This window comes from Epinephelus fuscoguttatus, linkage group LG23 (genome assembly GCF_011397635.1).
Source record: "Epinephelus fuscoguttatus linkage group LG23, E.fuscoguttatus.final_Chr_v1".
NCBI classification, from domain to species: domain Eukaryota; kingdom Metazoa; phylum Chordata; class Actinopteri; order Perciformes; family Serranidae; genus Epinephelus; species Epinephelus fuscoguttatus.
Genome location: NC_064774.1, coordinates 8674283 through 8691602, shown reverse-complemented (window position 1 = coordinate 8691602; position 17320 = coordinate 8674283). Strand labels below are relative to the sequence as shown.

Below are 17320 nucleotides of genomic sequence, written 5' to 3'. Positions count from 1 at the left end.
GAAAAATTAGAAACAATTTGGTCAAAATGGGAAAACTTAGAAATGCAAAGGAAATGAGAGAGAACAGGAAGTGGGGAAGACAGAAAAAATGGAAGTATCAGAAGGAAAACTAGGAAAACGCAGGGATTGAAATAAATGTGACATTAAAGTAAGCACGGAAAATGACAATACAGTGGATAAAACATAAAAAGTAGTCTGTCCTCACAAAAACAAACTACAGCAACGGGACCATTTGTGGCCTCGCCAGTTATGTCTGTTAACTCTGAGAGCCAAAGGTGGGCGCAGCATGATGTTGTTATTAGTGGTTCAAAACCTCACAGGGAGGAGTTCAGGGTGGATGGTTGGGCTGGAGACCACTGTCAGCCTCCCGTTTCCTACCAACAGTCTGCTCTGGTTTCTTTGAACCATCAACCACAATCTTGCTCTAACATTATCCATGTATTTTTATGAGCCGAATCCTCACCGCACCTGTGACGGACCAGAAAACACTCGTGTGGATCGTTTTTAGGAAGGTGGAGGGAAAAGTGGTGACGTTAAAGGTAAAAGTGAGCAGGTAGTATATGGAGGTTTGGTTGGAGAAGGAGATTAAAGTTTAGCCGATAGCTTCACAGTTCATGGGCACGGCCCTCTGTGTGTGTGTGTGTGTGTGTGTGTGTGTGTGTGTCTCACGGGGGTCACTGAAGATGGCAGGCGTGTAATCAGTGCTGTGGTGTGTATGGCGTTTGTGTTAGTGTGTGTGTGTCAGTGTGTGTGTGTGTGTCCTGAGGTGAAAGAGATTAGCTACAGGCTTGCTCTCCCTCTCTTCGCGGCACTCCTCTTTTCTCTCGTTCCCTCGCTCAGAAAACCAGTCGGCTTGTTTACGGGGGCCAACTGACGCCAGGACCCCAGCTCACACTCCGTTCGACCCCGACACACACACTCTCGCACACTGAGTCACACACACACCGGCGTCACCCTGGGTTCAAACTCCAACAGTCCTCAACTGTTCTCAAACATGCGGGCGAAGCCCTGTACAAACAACAAATAAACACACACAAACACACACTCGACAAGCCTACCAACTGTCACACACACACACACTCTCACACCATCACTCATTCAGCAAGACAAATGCTAGGAAATCTCCACACACACATTCAACACAACCTACATTTAAACACAAAACCTTTCACACCCACGAGCACGCACACACACTCTCTTTCTCTTCAACAAGACCCAGCGACATGACTCTAACACCCTGCCCTCCCCCTTCCCTTCCCTTCCTCCCCCTCCTCCTCCTCCTCCTCCTCCTCCTCCTCCCCAGGCTGTCATTTGTCTGCCAATCTATCCCGATGCATAGCGAATCCGACCAGGTCTTTTATTATTCCGTTTTTCACCCTCTTTTTTTTCCTCCTCCTCCTCTCTTCCCTCTCTCCGGGGGTGGACTGGGGGGGGCGGGTTTGTATTTTCCCACAGGTTTTGCCAGAGCCGGCCCGGTCGCAGGCTTCCAGGGTGACACGTTGCTTCTGGCCTTCAGTGACTTGAGACAAGTAGGTCTTTGTCTCCCTCGTGGTCCTCTCTCCTTCGTTTTCTCTGTGTGTTTTTTTTCTTCGCTCCACTATCTTTTTTCTACCTCCTCCTCCTCCTCCCCTTGTCCTTTTCATCCTTCCTCCCATCCTCCCAAGTCCTCCTCCTCCTCGTCTTCCTCCTTCATTTGGTTTTCTGATTTTTTTTTTTGTTTTGTTGTTTACCCTCCGCTCTCCATCTCGTCTTCCTCGTCCTTCCATCCATCTTTTTCCTATCTCTTTTTTATTTTCCTCTGTCTGTTGCATCTCCTACAATTCCAACATTCCCACATGATTTCTTCCTTTTTTTTCGCCATCAAAAAACATCTCTGCTGTTGTCTCTTGTCAGATTCTTCAGTTTTTAGATTAACGTTATGCCTCAAATTATTGCAAGAAATGCAAATAAATCACATGTTAATTTAGCAGCTTCACAAAGCTACAAAGAAAGTTCACAAATGGAAATAAAGATAAACAGATAAACTCAATGATAATAATAATAAAGTTACATTTCTATAGCACGTTTAAAAAGCAGAATTACAAGTTGCTTCACAAAAAAATAAATTAAATATCATTCTATAAAGAAAATGCAATAAAAACAGGGATTTTAAGCCGTCCAATGTAGAGAGATAAAACAAAATGTATCAAAGAACATTAAAATTAAATTCAAACAAACACAAGAAGTTTGTGCTCTAGAGAAAGAATCAGCGCTCAGTGAATAACCTCCTAAACCCTATGATAAGCTAATATGGCAAGGCTTAACTATACAGACCAGTGAGCAGTGATAACTAACATGTCTTTGGGGTCATCGGGTGGGAACCTCCTTTCACCAGTGTTTCGTCTAGTTGGTCCCACGATACCTCCAGAAGGCTAGACAATGATCTCTGGCGTCCCAGAGACACTCCCTTAATGCCAGCTCTCACTGCTCCCCGCACCAACCCAACAACCTCCTTTACCTTACTTACACATGGCTTTCTCAGCCCAAACAGCACTGCCACCTTCAACAAACCCAGGCTCCGTACATGCGAGCTCCAGGTAGAGACAGTGCTGATACTACCAAAACATATATCATGCAAATGCCGGTCTGTCAAATTGCAGTCAAATGCCAGGCACTGACTATCCATTAATAGATCCATTCAAAGGGTAAAGAGACCTAAAAGATGCACACAAAACAGAGGTCATGACAAAGTGCTAAAAATTATTGTTATTTAGATCAGTGTTTCCCTACTGGTCCAGCCACAGGATCCAGACTTTGCCTCAGTCATTAGTTAAAGGTCCACACAGTTTAATACACTCAGTGTCATCCTTGCATTTGGCCATGTCGTTGAGCTAATTTGTTTTCTCTGTTAAGCAGCCGTCTGTTAGTCACTCACTCTAGTCAAGTGTGTTTTTTACAAACTTGACACATTATCAAGTCACCTGCTGTCCATTCAGAATGGGCCTGCAACCCAAAGGAGGAGCTGCACCTTGTCAAAATAAATCAAAACCTGTATGACTGGACCATGTGGGACTTTAATTTTGAAAGGACAGACACAGGAAGTGTCCACGCTCAGCAGTCAGACAGGAGTCAGGTTCATTTCCAGGGCTGGTACCTGCGGTTATTCCACAGGCTAGTTAATAACATGTCGGGCAGGAAATCCAAAGTGTGGGATCATTTTGAGAAGGTGAAGGACGAACCCAAGGTGATATGTAAACTCATCTTCATTGGTCGACTACAAACATGACGTATCATCTGAAACATGGAAGTAGCTACATGCCCATTAGCCCACAGCGTCATTAACAGGCGGCTCGCTCAGTGTGTGACGTGCACTTGGAGATAAAATATAGGCCTATATTAATGAAGGTTCATTAGTACGGTTTTGTATTTCTCTGTAATGCGGGCGACTAGTCGACTTAGGCCGTAAATGACGACAGTTGGTCGACTTGGAAAATTGTTAGTCAGGGGCAGCCCTAGAAGTATGTCTAGAAACATCAGACATGCCGTAAAGAAGGAAAGGAGAAGAATCAATACCTTTGATAAGCAAATTTACCCAGTATGGTAACAGTCACTGTTTCATACTCCGGTATACCTTGAAACCGATACACCTCCTCAACCCCACTCTCTTACGCCACTTCCATACGTTGTGAAATCTAATCTAGAAGAGTCTTTGTATCTGTGTGACTGTATGGTTGACAAACCTCAGTGTGCTGTTAATTTATTTCAAGTCACCCAGGTTGTAGGTGGATTCAAACAAACCCTCACACTGTTTTTTTGGCTGTACTACTTTGTTAAAGTGAAGTATACCTTTAGCTTCTACTCAACATGTTTCCCTTTGCAGCATTACCAAAGTGCTTCCTCATAGAATCATAGATGTTTTTACATAATCTGTGACCTTAGTTTGGGGTGTTACAGTAGACACAAGTCACAGTTTGGTGCAAGTTCAGCCCAGCAGAAAACAAACCCAACAAATGCATAAGGAAACGTTTCTTTTCATTTATTTCGAGCAGACGGTAGAACAGATATCAAAGAGGCACAATTTTCTAGCTGGGGACTGAAGTAACATTTTGCCCACTGGCAATTTTGGTTCACTATTCTCATTGTGGAGGCACAGTGGGGGTTTCTGACAAAAGGGAAGTCCAAAGAGGTCGAAACTGCAACAACACTTGTAGTAAATAGAACAACTTTATTGCAAGACAGGCGTGTTTTGGTTTGTGGCCTTGGTCAGGGTCATCCAAACTATTTTAAGTATAAAAATGAGGAAGGTTTCAAACACTTGTGTAAGTACCCTGAAGAAAGTCTTTCCCAAAAGACAACAGGTCACAACAGGGTGTAGAACTAAAAAGCATCTCTTATGAAATGAAAATACAAACTTTGCATCAGGAGGAGTTCCACCATAGCTATATTTAAACATTCAAAGCATCCGCTGTTAGCATGTTGGATGTGTTTCCACTGTCATATCCTTATCTTATACACAAATCTGAACCTGCAGGCTGGTCTTCCAGGTCCATCGTTTCCTTTGCGCTCGCTATAGTGTGACTGACTTGTACGCCGATCTTCACTCGGTCCAGGCCCTGAAATCTGCCCACTCTACAGAGTTGAGTGATTCGTCTGGCTTTGTGGCGTGAAACAGAGGTTTCTCGGTTGAAATAAAACACTACCAGTGAGCCCAGTGGAGGGAGCAACTGTCAGCCAGTTAGCACCACAAGCAGGGCTGGTATCGGCGTTTGTGAAACGGAAGCAATGCGGAATGATAACCACGATGGCAAGTGCTGTGGACAAGATGGACGCCACTGTGGAGGCTGGTTTTAATCAACATGTCCTCTCAATATCGGCCAACGTTGTAGTTTGTATAACCTTGCTCCACCCTGCTCGTAAAACCCCGGCACAACCAGGTATGTTTGCATGTCTGCGCATCAGTGTGGACTCAAAATGACGCAGATCCAGGCCTTGGTCTCCAGGGATTGCTAGGATATCAGGCAGACGCCAATCTACTTATTGTGCTAACTTTAGCATGTTGCTAACAGGAGTACAGCTAAAGGTTTTTGGGCGGATCTCACCTTCGTGAACAAACCGATCCAGCCCTAACCTTTGTTGATCTCTAGTAGCACAACGCAGCATCTACAAACATTTGCCTCTTGTGTAAGTTGCCGGCATAGTCTGACATCATCACCATCACAAGCACTCCTTCACTTGAGGTATGATGACTTGTGATGGATCAAACGCTGCTTTGTTGTCGGGTTTTATGACTTAAGATTGAGAATTTTGATCCACCTCCGTAGCTGACATGTCTTGTGAAACCATCACTGCTCGTCACCAGCTCAGGACCGCTTTACCACTTTCCCCCGGCGGCCGACCTGGGTCCTCAGACCTGATATTGAGAAACAGCCGAGGGCAGGAAGTGGCTCGGCTGTGTGCTGAGGCGTCTCGTTTCGGGATCCTGGGAAAAACAGAGCAGAACCAGTCAGAGGAGGGACAGAACTGGACGCCTCTGCTGTGTTCTGAAGAATACAGGATGTTGGGCGGAGTGTGTGTGTGTGTGTGTGCGTGTGCGTGCGCGTTTTAGTTCGACTTTACGAAAAAAGCGTTTGGCAGGGAAGTGCGTACGTGCATGCAAGCGCGTGTGAGCGAACTTGTGTTTGCCATCTTTTTCGAGTGTGTGTTAGTGTGTCGTTGTTGAATGTGTGAAGCAGGGCGGAGAGCCCAAAGTTTGTGTGGCTTTCTGGCTGCTGTGTGTGTGTGTGTGTGTGTGTGTGTGTGTGTGTGTGTTTGTCATCGTTGATGTGAAAGTGTGTGAAACTGAGCGTAGAGTGTGTGTCCGTTTGTGTGTCGTCGCAGTGAATGTGTGAAACAGGGCGGAGAGCAAGTCAGAGTTTGTGTGTCCGCCTGCCCGTCTTTGATGTGTGTGTGTGTGTGTGTGTGTGTTTGTCGTAGTTGTTATGGAGTGTGTGAAAGTGGGTGGAAAGTGTGTGTCTGTATTTTTTTCTGTGTGTGTGACAGCGGATGACGGATGGGCCGGCAGGACGGAGCAGGGGACGATGAATGAGGTGACAGACAGAGACGGATAGCCCTTTATCCCTCCGTCACAATCCCTCTTTCTCTCTCCCTCTCTTCTCTTTCTCCGCCTGTCGGGATGATGTAGTGCCTCTTGTTCTCTCGCTCGGAGGAGGAGAAGGAAGGGGGGAAGATGGGGAGAAGGAGAAAAGAAAAAAATTGCATTCATCCAGCATCGATGTTTACTTCAAACCCCCCCGTTCCCTCCTTTGCTCCCACTGCATGCTCCATCCTCCTCTTCCTCGTCTCCATCCTCTTTTCTTGCCTCCACGCTCTCCTCCTCCTCCCCCCTCCTCTTTCTTTTGCTGATCAGAATCGGTTGACTCCATCGCAGTTATTCAGCTCCTTCGCTCTTTTACTTCTTTCTCTTGCGTCCATTGTTTTTTGTATCCATTCTTATCATATCAAAAGAAGCACATTCCTCCACCTCCGCGCCCGCTTTCATGCGCACTCTCTGCACGCACATCTGCCCGAGCGCATCTTTTTGTTTGTGCGCATTCTTTCAGGTGAATTTTTCACGACATGCTTTCATATGTGCTCATATGAGTGTGTGTGTCTTTGTGTTTTACGTGTGTGTGTATGCGAGTGTGTGACCTGGCGGTGAATGGCCGATAAATCACGCTGACGGGGCCGTTTGTTGTGTGGTCGGGTCCCGGTGTTCTGGAAGGTTCCGGGGTCCTGGGACAGGGCCGAGACAGGAGTTCCCCCAGGACACACACACACACACACATTCATACACACTCACACACACACTTAAGATACTTAGATGAACACACACAGAGCACACAGAGTGAGATGATAACACTTTGTCTCAGAGCAGTTTGAGAAACGCAGCATGTGCGAAATTTGGAATCAAGACTTTGGGGGTTTTTTCATGTTGTTCTCAGGCTCGTTGTTCCAGGGGATGGAGAATCTTTCCTTAAAGATTATATCTTGATGCAGAGAAGCCAGTAATCGTAAATTTAAACCCACATTCTCACGTTATGATCACCTGTAACAGTTTTGTAATACTGGGCTGTACGTTTCTTACAGCTGAACCAACTGGATAGTGAAACATAACAGATGTAAACAGGTGCGTGTTGTTTACGCTCTACTATTACTGCAGTAGTAAAAGATAATTGAAGTGAAGTCATCTGTTCATTATTATTATTAGTATTGTTATTATGTATAGAGCTTAGATTCTCTGCCCGAGCCCGAACCTGACCCGAACCCGACCTGTCGGGCCCTAATTTCCTGAGCCAATATCCTGGGCTCAGACGGGTCGGGCTCCTCATCATAGACCTAGGCTATGAAACAACTACTTATTACACCTGGAGGGTGAGGCCGCAGCCCCCCCCTTGACGGCACCACTGGCCGCGCGCATGTGAGTTGCCGACGGTGAGTGTGTCGGCTTTGTCGAGTTTACCAAGTGCAGCACGATGCTGGTATATGACAGCAAAAAGACGGGGACCTTGACACTTAAGAGGCGCATGACGAAGGCTTGCTATGGAAAGAAAGACGTGAGTCAGTCTTCAATGTCCACGTTCGTATCCTTAAAAAAAAAAAAAAAGTCAGGTTTAAACCGGGCTCAGGCTCGTAATTACAGTTAAAGGAACGGGCCGGGACAGGCTAGGACAGAACATGCACAGGCTCGGGTGGGGTCGGGCTGGATTTTTTTGGGCCTGATCTAAGCTCTAAGTATGGATCATTACAAATCCACGAAGATTTAAAAGTAACAGCTGAATACATGGAACATGGACACGACACGTGGGCGGGGGGAGCAGGGTTTTTTACCTTCTACACAGACTCTGTGTAGCAGCGTGTGGTTGCTGCCATCTTTACAGTGTGTATTGAGTCTTGCTAAGTGATAATGCAGTTGTCTATGTGCTGCGACCATGTGCCATGTATTTGGCCGTAACAAGTAGTCACACAGCGAGGAAAAATGAATTACGTATAGAAATCAAAAATTGTGATACATAAAGATGCATTAATAACTGTTTTATAATCATATCACAGCCCTCTACATCGGAATCAAATTGAATCGTACGGTGCTTAAAAATGTTCCCCTCTTATATCAAGGCTTCCTTATGGTATCAAAAATTCAGGAACTGGTGCCAATTCATTACCTGAGTTTTGATACAGATACCAAACAGTGCTGTCGTTCTGAGGCTAAGGCTTCATCAGGGTGAAACCATTTGCGTTGTTTGTAGCACTTCAAGTTAAGATTAAATTAAATGAAGAAGCAATTCAGCCCTCCTGTGTGCGATGGATCTACTTATTTAGCATCAAATTATCATGTTTAAGAAGCACGATACCAGCCATTGTTTGACTTTTGCTTAAAAAAAAATTACTAAAGCGATTATTCGATTGTCAAAGTAGACGCCAATACATTTCTGTCAATTGACTAGTCATTGCAGCACTACCAAATTCTGATTTACAACAGGACATATCTGATCCAAGAATCTGAAAACAAGACTTTCAGTATCAACTTTAGGTACCTGACAGATTACAGTACCTGCTGCTCACTATACCCAGCTTTAAACATCATTCTGTTTGTCTATGAGCTGAGTCTGAAGTTCTTTCCATTCGACCAGAAGGACAACATGGTCTCTGCCTTTGCTCGCTTTTACAGATGGGAAAGTTCTCGAGTTCCTATTGAATGAGAGAAACACAGCAGTGTCCAGAGTCCATACCAACTCTGTGAAGTATAGACGATTTATTGATCTGCAGAGTAAACAGCTTTCAAACTTACAAGACATTACTGTTTTGTACAAACAGGAAGTGAAACACGATGAAGACTTTGACATGCTGCTCTTAATGTGAACGCTGGTAACTTCAGGAAGAGATTCGTCCAAACATTTGAATTCTTCATATAATTGTTCTTCAATTTGATTGTTAGTAGCTCGTCTGTTTTCCACTGCATCATAAGACAACAGTGTCCATTAACGGCACTCAAAAATCAACCAAATTCAGTCGTAATACTGACATCTTTGAGTACGCTTTAATTTTATGATTTTTACTTGCAAATACGGCACGAAATATGACCAAAGTTTGGCTTCAAGTCATCACTATTTCAACTGTCAGTCAAACAATCAATTAGTCTATAAAATGTCTGTCGCAGTTTTCCAAACACCAGGTTAACGCCGTCAGATGACTTGTTTTGTCTGACCAACAAATCAGAAACCCAAAGTGTTGAATTTTCAATAGAAAATGGTAGGGCTGCACCGATATGGATATTTCAACCGATATAATAATTGATAATTTCACATTTTTGCACTTTTAAAAGAAGTGTATAACCTGTGTTTATGTACACCTGAGAGTAAGAAAGGCTGAGATGTAGTGAGAAAATATGGCTGATTTAATATTCCATAGCTCTGATTGAACCAAATCAAACTGACGTCACTATTGTTAACATGACAAACACAAAGAACAGATCTGACTCTTTGTACCTGCCAACATTAGGTCTACCCTCAACACCCCTGCCCCCATGTAACCCTACGCTACGGATCAGAAATACGAGGATGTGAAAGAAGAACAGTCGAGCCTTTAAATGCAAAGCAGTGTTAGCCGCTGCTGCTAATTAGCTCATTCTAACACTCTGGAGACGGTCTTTCAGAGCTGTGTCTAAAGCCTAGTTCACATTACACGATTTCTCCTCCGAGGCCTCACCGACAGAGCCCCAGATTTAATGCTTTGACATCACCAAACTTGGAGATGACACATTGTAAAGGCATGAATGTTCTTCCCAGTGTTGAATCAGATCTGCCTCCAGGGTTAGGGTCCAAACACAATGCGCTCCCCGTGATCCTGTGGATGCTGCCATTGAGTGCGTTTACATGCACAGTTTAATTCCCTTTTCATTTGGAATGAAAGTTCATTCCTATTAAAAGTAATCTTGTAAACACCTAATTCGGAATGAAAATGGCCAATACGACTGAAGATTCATTCCGATATTAGAGGCTGGAATATTCCGTTTCTAATTCCGAATGAAAGAATTTCTCGCACTTATTCCTCTTTAAGTTCATTCCGGTCTTTCTGCGCATGCTCGTTTCCTTGCCCTTCTGGCACGATGACGTATATAGCGCGCGCGCAACAAGATGGCAGCTTCTAAAACCAAGAGATGGTCCCGACCCCTCTTCTCCTCCTCAACAGATGAAGCATTAGCAGAACATTAACTGCTTCAAGAATATAAGCAAAACAAGCCCGAAAAAGGCACTAAGAACGGCGTCGTCAAGCATCTTGTTATCCGGAGCGAGGACTACAGTGTTTTCTTCTGGTAAACGTAAACATGTAACATCTGCCCCGCCCCCTATCCAATCAGAAACCTTGGGGCAGGGCTATGGCAACAAGCCCAGAAGAAGCGACTATCATGTGTTTAAATAACTTATTAGACGGATATATGTAGAGAAAGGTGACGTTTAGAGAGCAAGCCCAAATAAGCAACTCCACTTTTAGAAACAAGCCCAAAGTTGCGGCTAATAAGCAGACCTGGCAAGTGGCAACCCTGCGGCTTGTCGTCCTCACATTTCTTCCGTCCTCCTGCATGCTGACGTGGGACGTATCCCACCTCTCATTGGCTGATCTTTGTCAGTCGTGTCAGACTTCTCCAGTTTTCTAGCATGCCAGATATCCAGTCCCAGTCGTAGACGAGGGGGTGACTTGATCGTAGGCTTGTTCACACATGAGGACTCGTCGTGGCAGACTATCTGCCGGCTCACCTCTGACCCAAGGTGGCTCTCAAGATCCTCTGCGACGTCAAAATTGCGGTGAAAACCGTGTAATGTGAACTAGGCTTACCTGGCGTCAGGTTGTTGGAGATCAGACACTTGGCGCAGTCCCATTGTCTTCCTTTGGAACCGTGAAAGACGTCCACACTACGACATGTTTTGTCTTCTAGATATTGTGCTGCATTTGTTCTTCTTTGTGTTTATTGGCGGCCCACAAACCAAGCTCAAAGGTACCTGAACCTCTCCCCCTTCACGCTTACCTGTCCTGTCCAATAAAGGCAAAATGGCCATTAAAAAATCTTTAAAAAAAAAAAAAAAAAAAAAAGGTACCTGAACCGTCGGGTGTGTAAATTTCCAAATATCAGCCCGACATATATCATGCATCTCTAGAAAATGGAAAAGAAGCAGCACATTGATTATCAAAACTGTTTGTTCCAACACTGGACCAAAGACATACTTTATTTTTGCTATTATTAACATTTTTAATGTTGGGTTTAATCGACTGGACCTCTTGAATATAATACACACGACCCAGGGTTACTTTAATCCGTTATTCCTTCCTGCGTCGGTCTCAGACTAAAAAGCAGCATCACACAGGGCCCAGATTTTTTTTTTACGTTCACGTCAAACGATCTGAGACTCTCTAGAAAAAAGGCTGATTTACTGTAACAAGCTTATCTGAGCTGTCAGCAGCTTTCTCCTGTTCTCTACAATTGCTAAATAATTTGGTGAGCGTAGGAGGCTGATTGTGTTAGTGTCTGTGTGTGTGTGTCTGTGTGTGTGTGTGCACACTCCCCAGGCTGCCCTTTTCCACAGATCCTATCAATCCTCCTATATTTAGAACATTCAGAAGTCTGTGGTTACTTCAAACCTTTGGCTGGCCCTCGTGTGTGTCCTCTGTGTGTGTGTGTGTGTGTGTGTGTGTGTGTGTGTGTGTGTGTGTTGCGGTGTGGCGTCCCCCCAGAAAAACGTTTGCAACAGTAGACTTCCACTCATCCCCTTCTCTACTCGTTCATACGCCAGCCATGCATTCTTCCACCTTCGGCCCAGTCCTCTGTGTGTGTGTGTGTGTGTGTGTGTGTGTCTTTTGTCATTGATTGGTCCCGGGTTCATTCCTTTGGTTGACCACAGACAGTCAGATTCCATCCATTCATCATGTCATCTCCTCTCCCCTCACCCCGCCGCTCCTCTCCGTCCTACGTCTTTCTATTTTCTCAGAGTCTCCAGTTTATTGAACTTTAACTCTTTTGATTCTTTTGTTTCTGTCACCTCCTCTGCTCCTCTCTCCAGTTCTCCCTCTATTTATGTCTCTCCTCTTTTCATCCCCTCGTCCCGTCTTTCAATGTCGCGTCTTTCTGTCGCTCCTCTCCTCTCCTCCTTATTCATATTTCTCGCCTCTTTTCATCCCTCCTTAATTTCATCCCCTCGTCTCATCTTTCAGTGTCGCATCTTTCCATCTCTCCTCTCCTCTCCTTCTCCTCTTCACTGACCCCTCTCCTCTCTTCTTCTCCCCTCGATTTCTCCTCGCCTCTCCTCAGTTTTCTCCTCTCCTGTTCTCTCTTCAATTGTCTTTCCTCCTCAGTTCCCACCTTTTTCTTCTCTTCCTCTCTTCTCCTCCCCTCAGTTTCCTCCTCTCCTTTGCACTCCTCTGTTTTTCTTCTCCCTCTTTCCTTTCCCTTTTCCATTTCTCCTATCCACTTTCCTCCTTAGTTATCACCTCTCCTCAACCCCCCCTTCTCCTCTCTTCTCTTCAACTCACTGTCATCTTCTCCTCACCCCTTTCCATCTCTCCTCTCCTCTCCTCTCCTCTCAATTTTGTCCTCTCTTCTCCTCACCTCAGTTTCCTCCTCTCTTCACCCCCCTTCTCCTCTCTTCTCTTCAACTCAGTGTCCTCTCCTCTCCTCTCCTCTCCTAGCTGTTTCAGTTAGTGTCCTCACCCAGTTCTAGTTTATTTTTTGTCTGTCTTTCACTTTCCTCTCCTCCTCTGCTCCTCTCTTTCTCTTCGTTCTTTGCTCTTAATTCTTTGATTTTCTTTATTGGTCATTTTTACTTTTCTCTCTCATCCTCCCGCTCTGTTGTCTCTCTTTCTTCCCAAAGTCAATCTATCTCTCCATCTCCCGTTCACTTTCACTTGCCTTTCCTACATTAACACACACACACACACACACACACACACACACACACACACACACTCAGAAAGACACAGTTTTGCCTTTAGAGCTGTCTGCCCTCTGTCTGACGTTTGTGTGTGTGTCCCAACCATTACCTCATGAGGCTTCCCTCTCCCTCTCCAAAAGCAACATGTCACAGCATGACAACTGCTCGCTCGCCTTATCCTGACTCTGTGTGTGTGTGTGTGTGTGTGGGGATTGACCGGCGTAGCCAGTAGCGATTATCCAGTGACAGGATAGCAGATTCTCCCCGTCTGCTTGTGTGTGTGTGTGTGCGTGGAGGTAATAGACGGGCTAAGGGATGAGATGAGGCCCAGTGGGAGAGGAAACCTCCATCTCACCTCCTCGTAACCCAGACTAACGAGGCAGCGAGAGGGAGGGACAGGAGAGAGGGACGATGGTTGGAAAAAAGTGAGGGAAAGGTGGAAGATGGAGGAGCCATATTTTAGGGGAGACGCAGAGTAAATGCACCAGCACGTATAAACTATCCATCTGTATGATTTTTACATATATTGTTGAGTTACAGTTTGAGTTACAGACCGATTTCCAGGGTGTAACAGAGTCTTTCCTTATACAATATTGCATCAAATTCAGTGTTATTCAGTGATATTTATGTGCAAAGTTAATATACAAAATCACCAAAATCGTGGATGTCGGTACTGTTTGTTAACCTAGGAGAGCCAGGTGCGTTCAGAAATCTCTAACTGCTGCATTAACATCAGGGGCCGTACACAGGATGCGGCTTCATCTGCCTGGAAAACGCGAGGTCGGGCGCTGGGTGCTACTCTCGTGCCTTTTCTGTGCCAGCTTCCAAGAGCTCAAGCACCGTATCATAGTATTTTATCTGAAATCCTGAGTGCAGAGCTGTTTGTGTGTCGGCCGACTGTCTGTGGGACAGATGTACAGCTCTGGGTAGCCCTGCACTTAAGTGACCAACGCATCCTCCATATTTATCACAGACTGATACTTACGGAAGAAGGGAAAGATATCTGTCGGCTGTGGTCGGTTGCTCTTTGTTACATGACATGCAATGCGCAGTGCTGCGTTCCAAAAGTTGAACTCCGTTTATCTCACCATTGCACCCTGAAAAAACAAGGTGCTAGGGAACATGTACGCGCCATGACGGTGTCACTCTGGCATATGAGCACGCTGCTGCGCATCTACATTGAAAGCAGTGAATTTGAAGGCACAAACAGTGTGGCTTGTGCACGGCCCCTAAGTGTACGTTCAAACTGGAAGCTTCCAAAGAGGCAGAGTCTCTCACCGACGTCCAAGAATTACGACTGCCAAAAATATTTGTGGCAGCTTGGGTTGATCTAGTTGCTCATCATGTGTGCTGTAGGAACCAAAAGTTACAGCATTCAGATTGGTTGTCGCCAAACCTCATCAGAGCGTTTTAAAACGAGTTTTAACTCCCATCTGGACCCACTCCGGTCGCTTTGGTCGACCAAGACGTGCGGCTAATGACCAGGTCGCCTATAGTCTTGCCACCAGACAATCAGAGATGTCCGTCTTCTGATAGTCTGGGGACACTCCTTTCTAAAGTGTGTTTAACACACCGGCGAAAATGGCCGGCAACAAAGCAATGCCTCTTGCATTTTTGAAAATGACACGCCCTCCCAGAAATGCACGCTCCCCCTTTTCTTGTCCGCAAGGAAACAAATGCACAGAGAGATTGAAAATGGATGCCGAGAGATTTAACTCCGTTTTATCAAATGTGTGCTCAGTCCACAAGATTGTGGAAATGAAGGACTTTCAGTGACTTTATTTAAAAATTTTAACGCAGTCGGACTATGTTTACGAGCACAAGAGTTCAGCGAGCCACCGAACGACCGCCTTGCAGATTTACTATTGGTTCTGCAACATAGGGAGTTTTTTTAAACTCTGAAATTGTTTCCGCCCATCTAAACTCAAAATCAGGGAGAAAGTCATCAGTCTTTAGTTAAGCAAAGTGTCTAAAGACTGACTTGTGAGTCTAGGTCGCCCAAGTCACTGGGCTCTCATTGAAAATGAATGACTTCTGCCGTTTTGGAAGCTCTGGTTGCTGTTGGTTTGAACGTACAGTAAAATGACTAAAGATGTGAATATGAGGACACGTTTCGTCCTTCAGAACAAGAACAAGCTTCTATTCTTGTAGAGCGGGGATATTTGACTCGCTTTGCAAAACGACAGGACGCCAGGGGCCACTTAGTAAACAAATATTTATGATACTTATCAGATTAAATGAATAAATGAGGCAAATCCAGTCGCAGCCCTTCACAGGTCAGCTTTACACATGGGTGTGTCACGGATTTGGAGACATTTAGGGTTTGGCCTAGACTTCTGTTGGGGGTACTGTGGGATCTTCCCCTGTCACTATTTATGAGTATGAGTAAAATGATTTTCATTATGAATTAGAAAATGGTGGGTGGGCCACTCTTTGGCCCTTTGGTCAGTTGAGTATTACTGTCGTACAGTATAAAAAACAACTTGCACACAGCAGCGTTGTAGTACTCGAGGTCGGTCTCATCTTGAACTTGACCGCATTTTTACTCAGTTTTGTCTCGTGTCAGACAAACATGACTGGATTTAAGTTCAAGATCACTTAAGACCACAACTGTGGGGATATCACTAAAGTGCCTGTGCAAAAAAAGGTGTTGAACATAGATGGTAGTGTTTGTTTGCTCATAGAAAACAAACTTCACACACATAAAATTCACCCTGCGTTTCCCACATATTTAGACACATACAGCGAGCAGCAGTATGATTGCATCCTCACTGTCCAACACTGGCACACTGTGAGGATGGAAACAGAGGGCTTTGTGGGGACGGAGCAAGCAAACGCACCATCTGCGGTCGTTCTAAAACCAGCCACTGCTGACTTGACCGGCTGATTTGCAGGTGACACCATCAGATGGCTTGGGTCGAGCTCAGACCGGCCAGTTCACTCTGCAACTTTTTTCTTCACCCCTCTAAAACGGTTTCGTCTTGTTGCGAGTCTTTGATCTGAGCTAATGGGAGTGTGGATCTTTCACATCAGTCTGAGGGTTGCCTATGATTTGCATGTCACAATTTATCGTAAATGTGTTGTGCAGTGTGGGAGTCTGGTCCTGGTCTTGGTCATGACTTGGTCTCAGTTTAGGTTGCTACAACAGAGGTACAGAGCAAGGTGATCCATCACCGCAGCAGGAAGCCTTCACTTGATTCTGTCAGAGTTTGTTTGGTACTTCATTGTTCCTGACTCGAGTGTACATGCTACTCAACACGCCTCGTTTCCTTTCAGTTGACTCCCACTGAAAGAAATGATACACTCCTCCAGGAAACGATCCCTCAAAATCATATTGTTTTGAAAAGCATTATTGTTTTTGCCCATATTTCCTTACGCAGCAGTTAACTTAAAGTTAGTTTTTGATGATATCAGGTTTGCGATATATGGCTGTAATTCCCCTCAGTCCTGTATACCTGCCAAAGTTTTGTTTCTGTCTTGAAATGAGGCTGAATGGGAGTTTAATTTCAGCTACTGCTAAGCTTGTAGTCTGTCAGCGTGATTTATTTCCCCGAGGTCTGATCCAGAGTTTGTCTTCAGCCAAGTTGACCTGAAATGCATGCACACATGCATGCACACCCACACGTGCATGGATGTGGAGGCATACAGGGAGAGGAAAGGGAGGCAAGGGAGGCAAGGGAAATACAGAAGTCGCGAGTCTTTTCAGAGAAAAAGAGGTGATGCACAGGAGGAGAATGCAAGGAGAAGAGAAAGCGAAGGGTAAGGAGAAGAGAAAGCGAAGGGTTAGGAGAAGAGAAAGCGAAGGGTTAGGAGAAGGGTAGACAGAGGTGAGAATGAGGACATGAAGACATAGACGGGGTCAGGGAGATGGAGGGAGACAGAAAAATCTGCTACCATCACATTCCTAAGGACTGTGGTCACCCTGGAACAGCTGCAGCATGTGGGTGTGTTTGTGTGACAGGTCAGGTTCAGGAAAAGGGACTGCTGACAAGACGGAGATGAACTGTACGTATGTGTCAGGGTTGACCGGCGGCCAATGCACATGCTCGACCACGTCAGCAGCAAGTTGACCTTTGACCTTTCAACTCCTCATCAGACCGATGGGGAAAGAGGGGAGAGGAGGAGAGCGAAGACAAGACAGAGAGGAGATAAATGCAGGGGAGGAAAGACAGCGATGGCTGAAATCTGAACAGAATAAGGGAGAAAAGTTAATCGGAAAGAGCGGAGTGAATCTAAAGGAAGATGACAGGAGGAGATGGAAACGAAAAAGAGAATGTATCCTGGCCAGATTCTGAACTTGCAGAGAGAGAAAACAAGACATGAATGCGTGAAAATGTTGACGGAGCGGAGCAGAAAGCGAGGGATAGCGAGTGAAAGAGTGCAGT

General features: G+C 45.2%; 1 protein-coding gene across 2 annotated transcripts in view; it reads left to right on the top strand.

Annotated features, from left to right (window-relative positions):
• Positions 1–17320, top strand: part of exoc6b (exocyst complex component 6B) — a 154493-nt gene that overhangs the window by 103607 nt on the left and 33566 nt on the right. For both annotated transcript variants that reach the window (XM_049569380.1, XM_049569381.1), the window contains one exon: positions 1456–1529. In XM_049569380.1, coding sequence (XP_049425337.1) covers positions 1456–1529 — 74 coding nt within the window. The remainder of the gene's footprint in view (positions 1–1455; positions 1530–17320) is intronic.